This window comes from Gambusia affinis, linkage group LG11 (assembly GCF_019740435.1).
Source record: "Gambusia affinis linkage group LG11, SWU_Gaff_1.0, whole genome shotgun sequence".
In the NCBI taxonomy this organism is placed as follows: Eukaryota; Metazoa; Chordata; class Actinopteri; order Cyprinodontiformes; family Poeciliidae; genus Gambusia; species Gambusia affinis.
In genome coordinates this window covers 2,657,483-2,667,852 of record NC_057878.1, presented here as the reverse complement: position 1 = coordinate 2,667,852, position 10,370 = coordinate 2,657,483, and the positions used below count along the sequence as shown (strand labels likewise).

The 10,370-nt window shown below is 37.3% G+C and overlaps 1 protein-coding gene across 1 annotated transcript; it reads right to left on the bottom strand.

Moving 5' to 3' along the window:
- Window positions 1-1,903: 1,903 nt before the first annotated feature.
- LOC122839511 lies at window positions 1,904-5,794 on the bottom strand. Its single transcript, XM_044131124.1, has 4 exons — window positions 4,707-5,794; window positions 4,430-4,585; window positions 3,694-3,786; window positions 1,904-2,995 (listed from the first exon to the last, which is right to left on the bottom strand). Exons 1-4 carry the CDS (start codon window positions 5,049-5,051, stop codon window positions 2,672-2,674), a joined length of 918 nt encoding a protein of 305 aa, XP_043987059.1. The 5' UTR covers window positions 5,052-5,794; the 3' UTR covers window positions 1,904-2,671.
- Window positions 5,795-10,370: the final 4,576 nt, after the last annotated feature.

The following is a 10,370-nucleotide window of genomic DNA, read 5'->3' as shown; positions in this document are numbered from 1 at the left end:
ATGAAAATAAGAATTGCTTTTGAGCCGGTGATATTTTCTGAATATTATATAAGTGACAGGTTCGTCAATTCATCCTGTCATAAACACTCATGCTGCGTTTATCACACAGCCTCCAACAAGTTAGATGATGTTTACTGGAAACTGGTGGTCAACGTAGAAACAGTGCAATTAGCTCCTCTGCTGGTCTATAAATCACAGCAGAGCGCTGGACAGACTGCAGCAGCAGCAACAGACTGCAGCAGCAGGAACAGACTGCAGCAGCAACAGACTGCAGCAGCAACAGACTGCAGCAGCAACAGACTGCAGCAGCAGGAACAGACTGCAGCAGCAGCAACAGACTGCAGCAGCAACAGACTGCAGCAGCAGGAACAGACTGCAGCAGCAGCAACAGACTGCAGCAGCAGCAACAGACTGCAGCAGCAGCAACAGACTGCAGCAGCAGCAGCAGGAACAACAGACTGCAGCAGCAGGAACAACAGACTGCAGCACTTATATGCTTAATTTTACTAATGTATTAATCTACCTTTTTCAAATCGTCAAAAGGCGATCTTCACAGGTTGATGCTCTTGAAAGTCTGCAAAAATTTATATTAGTACAGTTAATATAACATTTGGGCTTTTCAAAAAAAATTATTATATATATATATTCAAGGCAAATCAGCCTTTGTTTAGATTAATCACTGAAGCCTTATATTGTAAACACTGGACACTTTTACTAATGCAATTATCCTCATTTATATGGTACTGTGACAGCACTAAGACAGTAGTATTAATCTTAAGAGTAGTTTAGAAAATGACTAATAAATCCTAAAATATTGTACATATAAAAGAACAAGAGCTACGCTTAAACATAAGTATATTTCACTGTGAGGGTTTTGCATAGACCAGCCAAGAGACATAAAAGAATTTCAGAAAATAATCTTAATTTATTACAAAAAGTATCCAAACTAATTCAAAAATGACAAACTGGGCCCAAAAACTGAGATCAACATAACAAAGTGTAACTCAAGTGGTAACAAAAGAAACTCAAGCACAAACTGACCTAACAAACAAGACATGAGGGGAACTTAAATAGTGGCTGATCAGACCACTGCTAACACACACAAGGGGGTAACTAAACACACAAGAACCTAACAAATACTAGTGAGATTATCATTAAATCTTTAAATTAAATAAATATAAAATTTAAACTAACTTTGAAAAAGAAGAAACATTAAAAAAAATGGTCAAAATAAACTATAAACCAAATATCCCCTTCCCCTGGTGAACAAATGGACCGGCCCGCTGAGGGAGTTTGACATCCCTGGACCTCAGTCAGCTGGAGCTCATCTGTAAATTCCAGGGGCAGGTCCAAAGGAAACTAATAACTCAAAAAGAAGAAATTAAATGGTTGTCTTTAACAAAAAATACAAAGAACTGACAAATAAAGTTAACTAAATGTGTGCAAGTCAAATAGTTAACTAAAATGTCAGACTAATAAAAATAATTTCAAAGATAAAGATAAATCTAAACTAAGCACTAATTAATATGTAAAGTAACATTAAGGAAGAACAGAAAACCATTACCAATTCTGTGTGACAGCAGGGTCAGCTGTCACATTCACATAAGTGCTAGCAAAATATTGCAAAAACATAAGAGAACAAAACGCTTTAAAGTGTCACTTACAAGATAAAACAAACATGATTTAAAATATTAACTGCTATGCCTTTATTGTTGTTTCTTTGTTTTTTTTTTGTGGAATTGTTTTACTACTGCAGATGTTTTGATTAGCAAAATAACAAGATCTCTGGCTGGTCTTCCATGGATGTCTGCAGGGGACAACATGATACAATTGAGAATATTGGAAAAAAGAAAGACTGAATCATTGTATATGAATCATGGAGAGGAACACATGGTGTGCTGGTTAAATTTTATTGTGAAAGCATCACAAACTTACAGGTTTTTCACAAAATATTATGCATTAAACATGCTACACAGATTTTTTGAAACGTCATAAGGGATATTACTTTTCTGCTTAATTGGGGTTGTATTTTTGAATACTTAAACCTTTTTAGTCAGCAACCTGCTAGATCAGAGGTGCCCAAGTCCTGTTCTGGAGAGCCATCATCCTGCAACTTTCAGATGCATCCCATCTCCAATATATCTGAATCAAATGAACTGTTCATTTCAACGCCTCTGCTGAGCTGAATGTCTGCTGGTGTGTGAATTCAGAAATTAGCTTCAGGTGGTATTGAAATAGGGTCCATCTGAAAGTTGCACAATGGTAGCTCTCCTGGACAAGACTTGGATACCCCTGTGTGAGGTTGTAGAATCCAGAAGTATTCCTCAGGAAAAAAAATGTGTTTTTTTAGATTTAACACAAGTCCTCCTAAAAAAGAAAATCCACTCTTAAACCATAACATTTGCTGAGAACATGTTTTTGACAAAATATAATGACAGTAGTGACTATTTTTACACTGAAAACAAGAGCAACAAACATCCTCCAGAAATGCCAGTCACAATTGTTACCCAGTAAACTGTGTATTACTTGTGGCTTTAATATGAACAATGTCCCAAAAGAAGTTCACAAAGTGCAGTTCCTTCAGGTGTTAAGCTTCCAAAACATGGCGCTCTTCTGTCCAAACAAAGAAGACTGAAGATCTTCTGTCCTGTTGCACACCATGCCAGTGTCTTTACTGTGAGGTCTGAAGTCTTCCAAACAAATTTTGAACTTTGGGAGACATCTTGTGCTGCTCAAGCTGCATGAAGATTTTTTGGAACACTTCAAATGTGAAGCGCAGAGCCTTTGGATAAGCCAGGTTAAGGGAATATATCAAACCCAGAAGCAGGGCACATGCTGAGGCAACTGAAGTCAGGTCCTGCAACACCTCCACTCCCACAATGACGATGCCAATGTCTTCTGGGGGTTCTTTCAATCCCTCTCCCTCCTTCCGAATCACAAACACTGCCATGGTGAGTTGTTTGAGTTCCATCTGGGCATCATCTCCGCTGCTGCCCTGTAGTGAGTTAAACAATATGTTAAAACTTGAACACTGTAACTAATCTCTCACTACAGAATTTGGAAAATAAAAGCCTTGTAAATGCAAGCACCAAGTATAAGATGTACAGCTTGTGAACTGAAGAGTGGTTTACGGCATTTGAAATATCCTTGATAAATTTTCCAAGTTTGAAGTTGCATTACAAATAATAAATCAAAGGGTGATTTTTAATTTTTTTGAAAAGATAATGCATGTATATAGCTTTATACATGTTCCATCATATTACAGGCTTTAGCTTAAAAAACAATTTCTTAGATTTCATATCAAAGCAGAATACTGATCCAGCCAATGGTCATCTTAGGGTGGAACTCAATACAAAATGCATATTTGTGTTGCTTGTCAGATATTTTGGAGCTGGTATCAAAATACCATGACGCTAAAACATATTCTTATTAACTTGTTTGGCATATTGGTAAACAAGAAATGAAGTTGATGTGCTCTGCTGAACAGCAAATTCACCATTTCTGGATTTAAGCAGGACCCAGCCATGTTAAATTTACATTTCTGACACCAAATCTGCCCCGCTTTTTCAAACAGATGTTCACATTTAGAAAGGCCAGTCCATAAATCATTTAAGAAGGTAAAAACAACTGACATTGTATTTGTCCATTTGCTTGAATGGGATGAGATGCAACTTTAAACCTTTAAAAACTTACACAGTATTCCTTAATAAGGTATTTTGCATCCTCTCCAAGAAAGGTGATGAGCCCTTTCAGAACACATTCCCTTCGAATCCCAATGTCTTCAACCTGTAGAAAAGTTATCATTATCAATATTTCATATCTGAAGAGATTCATGATATAACTAATATATTTGGGCTGTTCACAACAGCAAAGGCCTATCAGATGCCATAATGTACAGCCCACAAGTCCACTGGGTTTTAATGCTGCACTTCAAAATTATTCATATTCCACCTCTGCCACATTTTATCCTTCACATCTCAATTTGTGAAACTAGACTGTATTGTTAAGGCTTTTTCTTAGCACAATCTACCAGAACTAGTGAATATCATTTTCCATTAAAGAGATCTCTTACAGCATAGAATTGATACAAGTCAAACATTTAAAAATGCTAAAATTTAAAAGCAACAGAAGCTCAAAAATTTGGCTAAATTGCACCGGTTTCTGGCAAGTTGTATAGAAAGGTTTATTTTATTGAATTCATGAATAAACCAGAATACAGACTTACTATAACAACTAAATGCAGCAGAAATACATGACAGGCAAACTCGCTTTTCTTCAAATGATATCAGCTTTGCACAGAAAGTGTATCAAGTATTAAAATTAAAACAAAGTCTGAAAGTAACTAATCACTTTAAGTTCTTTGTTTTAAATGGAAAAAGGTAAATGGCCATAGCTTAGTTCACTGTGTCCATATTGATGATATCCATACCTCATCATAAGTTATCATGATGCCAGCCATTTTTGCACGTGTTGCTCCTCCTTTGGCCTGGATGACTTTAATCAGCTGACTTGAGTGCCTGTCCAACTGGGCCAAGAAAGTCTGCTCAAGGGAAAGAGCCATGAGCCTCTGGAACTCCGCATTAATCTGTGAAACAAACAAAAAAAAAACTTACTATGTTAAAAAAAATTACTTAAAGTAAATACTCAATCATTCCCAAAGTCTAAGTTCAAAACCCTTGACATTTAATTTCAATCTGCATTACTACCTCTTTCTGTTGGAACAGAGCAGGCCATCTGTCCTTGAAATCCTCTATACCAGGTTCTTCATTCACCACCTCCTGACGCCTGTAGGCAAAGGTACGAGCCATTTTCTCCGCAATGACCCTGTCATTGTTCCGCCTTTTGATTGCTGCCAAGAGTTCAATTCTCTCTTTTTCCATGCTTTCTTGTGTTTCTCCCAATGGAAAGGATGGATAAAAGTTGGCTTCAGCTCGTCTTGGCTTCTTTATTTTTGCAGCAGGAGAAACAGAAATACTAACTTTGGATTTAAGAGAGTTTACAGACAACTCTGGACATCCTTGTGATTTGAGTAGAGTCCTGTAGTTTCCCATTTGTACTTCAGCCTTTGCTTCCAACCGTAGCAACCATTGAATGAACCGGGCTCTTTTAAACACGGATGTTTTTTAACCAAGGCCTCTGCAACTACACAGAACTGTGCATCCTCTGGGTAGGCTCTGTATCTGTAGATCTCTTCTACTAATCTATTTAGGATGTCAGTCTTCATTCGGGAGGTGACCGTCAACATTTTGTTGTTTGCTTGATACTCAGAATTCCCCTTCTCTAGCTTATGTTCAGTGTCATATGAAAATATGGGAATGGGAAAGTTGGCTGGCCATTGTTGTGTTCGCGATGGCAAGGATTCAGGGGAGGAGAGGATTATACTGTCATTTGAGGCTAAAGAACTGCTGTCGTCAGAGTGAACTGTAGAACAAGATGAAGCTGTTTCAATGACATCAACAAAAGTTTGAATGGTTTTTTCTTGAATCACCTTGACTGTTCCCAAGTCCTCCAGGTCTGAAGTTGAGCTGAGGTTGAAGAAGTCATTACCAAACTCTTTGTCCATATATTGCAATCTGACATTGGTCTTTAAACCAAAGGTATCCTTCACCTTGCTGAGAAGCTCATCCAGAGAGTCTGGTATGCCATCTGGAAGAGTCAGTTTTTCAGTGTTGCTCTCTCCTAGAATCACCTTCAGTCTTGCAGGTTTTGAACTTGCCATGACAATCTGAGAAAAGGGTACATACAGAGTTAAGCAATGCTGGTCGCTATTTAAAGTCATTACAAAATATTTTATATACATTATTAGTCAAATGTTTGGACATTTGCTTGTAGAGGGCCAAAAAAATATTAAGGTAGTTATTAAAATATTACTGTATTTTAAGTTCAGCCATACAAACACAAAAGTCTTTTGTACCACGCATTTAATTTTTTGTACAATCTTGTATTACCTCACCCTTAAACGTGGATATATCTTTTCACAGTAACAAGACGTAATCCTCTAATTCTGTAGTCTTCCAGCGGGTATACATCTGTTAGGTCTTGTAGCTCAACCAGTTTCAGTTCTTTGTCTGATGTTTTCAGCTCATAAGATCTGTAATGCTCAACATACCACCCCTCAAGTTTTCTGACCAGAAAGAATAACTGGTTTGCCAGAATCACCATTTGGATTATTTCAATGAACTCTGGTAATCCTCCCAATGACCCATGGATCAAGATCATCCCGCATCTGTACTTCAGTCCATTAAATGTTGCACTTTTAGTCATGCACACTGTGGCCAGATTTGAAAACTTCTGTTTTAGAGCATTTACTATTCCCTTGTCGAGAACATCAGTTGTTACTGTGGAAACATTTGTAACTTCCAAAAGAGGTTTAGGAAAACCAGATAAATGCAAATGATGTGCCATCTGATATTGGTGTCTCTCTGCAAGGGAACAGAGGACATTTTTAAAGCACTTGATATTTCGTGCAACTCTTTTAAAAAAGCTATGCTTAGTTTCAAAGCGCATGGACCATAAGGCTACTAAAGGACCAAATTGGCGAATCAAGTGCGGGTAATGTTCCAAAGAAATGGTGTTTTGGTTTAAGGTCACAATTAGGGAAAACCTCCTGGAATTGTGTTCTGTGCTCTGAGATCTTAAAATCAAGGTAAGCAATAGAGTCCTCTGTGTGAATAGGACAGACCACAAGATCAACAATGTCCCTTAAGTCTGTTAAGATCTGCCAAGCTGGCTCTTCATGTTGCACTCTGTATCCAATCAACAAAGGTAAAAATCTGATCAAACTCCAATTCTCATGAGCATTACCCCCAACACTTTTTTTGGCTTCAAAATTGAGAGCAATTAGATGAAGTCGATTAGTTTTATCAGTCCCCTTAAAATTGAAAGATGCTATTGCGTCATTCAGTGATACCAATGTGAAATATTTGTTCTTAATCAAAACACCCAGACACAAAGCTAGTTCAAAAGGAACAACTCCTTCAAAAAGGTCATGCACAATGTCTGGAGGAAGACCTGTGGTAATGTCAAAATACAATAAATGTGATAAAATGGAAGTTGATTTGACACCCTGATAACTTGGCAATTCACACTCCTCAAGAATTTTTAAGTGATCTGCATGAATGCTTTTGGTTCTCAGGGTAAATGCACCACTTCTAACCTCTGTAGTTTGAATGTCTGTTTTAACTGCCAAACAAAACCTACATATGTATGACTCTGTGAAGTTCTCTACAAAGCCACCAATACTGTGGGCAGCAAGATTATCTGCAACCACGCACTGAACTGTGCCTTTTACAGCTCTACCCAACTTTGACACAATGACCCCCTCTTGTTCCAAAATCACAAGCTCATTAAGTAAAGGTTCTAAAACCTTCTCGTAACCATAGCACTTCAAATCATTAGTTTTGATTAAAGCAGCCAGGTAAATGGATGACAAGTTAGAAATCCACCCCTGTGGCAAATTACCAAGAATCCAGTATAAGCCACAAATTTTATGCTTCCGTTTAGATGTACCGAGAGGATTGCATATTTCAAAATCATCAATATACAATATTAATGAAATGCTCTCCTCCTTACACAAAAGCTCATTTTCACAAAAAAATGACCCGTCATAGAAAGACCTATATGTATGAACACTACTTCTTTGTAGTAGTTTATTCACACAATTTAAATTATCAGTCTGATCCAAGATAACCTCACAGTCAAGAACTTGCTGCAAAGACTTTAGGATTGATACTGTTGAGATGCTTATCCAGGGTCGCACGTGTACTCATGCACATACAGCTGTATTTCACACATAGTATGTTTCATTTATGCACAGAGAGCTTTTGGAGGAATGAAACTTGACCTTGCATGTTTCACTTTCAAACAAAAGGTTTTCTGTAATATTGAAACTTACACTGACGCCATAATATCAGGTGACTTCTAGGCAGACATTCCTTAGGTGACGTAGTTCATCAGACGACCAGTAAGGCGTGTCTTAGATATAAAGAATGGATCGTCCGTTTTTGATCAGATGCTGTTTAATCCCGGTGTATTCACGTCACAACAAATTAGCCTGTGAGGGTAAGCGTCTCTTTCTTTTTAGCGCTAAAAAGAATAAAATAAGTAAAGTCTGATTATTTGTGTCGGCTGATTTTCTGCACGTGTGATCACATGGTTCCGATTCATCGATAATAAATATAAGATCAACAACTTGGTAGCAGAAGGATGGTTACGTGTTGACACACGTGCAGAGTTGTGCAGATTTGGCCAGCCGTTTGGGCTGCTGCGGCCTGGCCGGACAGTGTAACAGCGTTGGGCCCAAAAAATCTAGTAAGGAAACTTTTTCCTTGAACGCATTTGCACTGTCTGTTGTGGGGCTGCCTAAATTTAAATATCAGACGTAGTAGTTGCTGTGGGGTTCACGGAGTAAGCTGATTTGTCAGTGTGTGTGTGCGTTTGTGTGCTTCCGTTTGTTAGTCAAAGTCTCTCATATTCATAGGAAGTTAATTAAAAACAAAATCAAATAAAAATATAAAAATAATAAAATTTAAATAAAAAGTTTGGTGACTGGCTGGTCCGCGAGAAGTGGCGATCTCACCTTTTCGTCGGACGCGACTTAAAGTAAACGCTGGGTTTTGTCGGTTTTAGCCCTGATATTTAGCGAATCTCTAAAAAGAACGCGTTGCCAGTCTGTGCCCGTTAAAGAAACACAAAAAGTGGTGATAACTGGCCATCATAGGAACAGAGAAAATTAAGGTTTAAAGTTGATCGCGATCTGTTCCTGAACTGGCCATCATAGGAACAGAGAAAATTAAGGTTTAAAGTTGATCGCGATCTGTTCCTGGGACGAAATATAAGTGAAAAGAGAATAAAAGATTTCTTCTGTGTGGGAAGAAAATAAAGACGTCTTCTGTGTGGGAAGACGATAAAAGAGTTATTTTGTGTGGAAAGAACCTAGAACGTCCAGGGCTAAAATAGGAGCTGAAAAGCGGGGATCCTTTCATGTGTTCTTCTCTGTTTGTTTGTCAGCTCCGCCGCCGAGCGTAGTGTGTGTGTGTCAACTGTGTGTGTGAGAGCTGCAGACATTTTTGCTCTCATGTGTGGCTTCTTTGCTTGTTTAATGTTGTGATGTGTTCTGGTGTTTGTGAACTGTAATTTAAACACGAAACAACAAATCGTGATTAAGTTATCAATTGCGTGCCGTCCCGCCGCCGTGCGGACAGTAAAAGGGGTTTGACTTTGTCTGTGGTGTTGTCGTTGCCGTACGAGCAGGTGCCGCCGTGCCCACTAAACAAAACATAAGGTGATTTCTGAATTTGCAAAATGGAGAGTGACTCCAGGGATGAGGGTTACGACTCAAAGTGGGGCGCAGGCCCTTGGGTGACTCTCGGGGAACAAATAGACGGACTAATGACTTATCTGGCGGAACATGATGAATAAAAAAAAAAGGGGGGCAGGGAGGAGAGAAGAGGTGATTCTGGCTCCAGACATGGCAGACGAGGTTGACAGGGAGAAATTTGATCTAAAATGGGTTATAGGGGTTTGATTTACGCTTGGTGAGCTAATAGACGGAATAACTAGAATAACTAGAAGAAAATCTGCAATCACTAAAAGTTCAGCAAAAGATCTAACAAAAACTTATGCCACTAAATTGCACCAACTTAAAATAATCAGAGTCTAAGCTAATAATGACTTGCAAAACCTTTCTTTTCTTTAAAAATCCTGGTAATACATGCTAGTGTGTAATTAAATTGAACAGCTTTAAGTGCTGAAAATAATTGATACTGAAGTGTTCATATACCATAAAGTATTTGTAGCATTTAAATTGAACAGTTAATTTACAATTTAATTCTATAAATGAATTTACAATTTATTAAAATGGGTGAAGTGTTAGCAGCAGGAAGTTCAGTTACTGCTGGACTCTAACATATGTCTGAGATAGTTTTAATAACAATAAACAAATACATAAATAAATAAATAAAATGTGCGCATTACCTAAAAACAGGAACCTGACAACTAAAATTAACATATTAAAAATGTTAACTAATATTGGAAATTTCATGAAGTTTCAATAAAATTGATAATTTGAGCACAGAAAAACAAGAAAAGCAGACTGAAAATTTGTGACTAACTGAAAATCAGATAAATATTTATGTTTCTGTTTGTGCCACTTTGGTTGATGAAAATTAGTGTGATTATGAGAACAAACAACCTGTATTCGACAACTGAGTAACTGATGAAGTTCTTAATTATATAATAATAGTATTAATAATAATAATAATAATAATAATAATAATAATAATAATAATAATAATAATAATAATAATAATAATAATAATAATAATAATAAATGTCTACTGCTTTCAAATGAAAGACTAAAGGAAACTTTG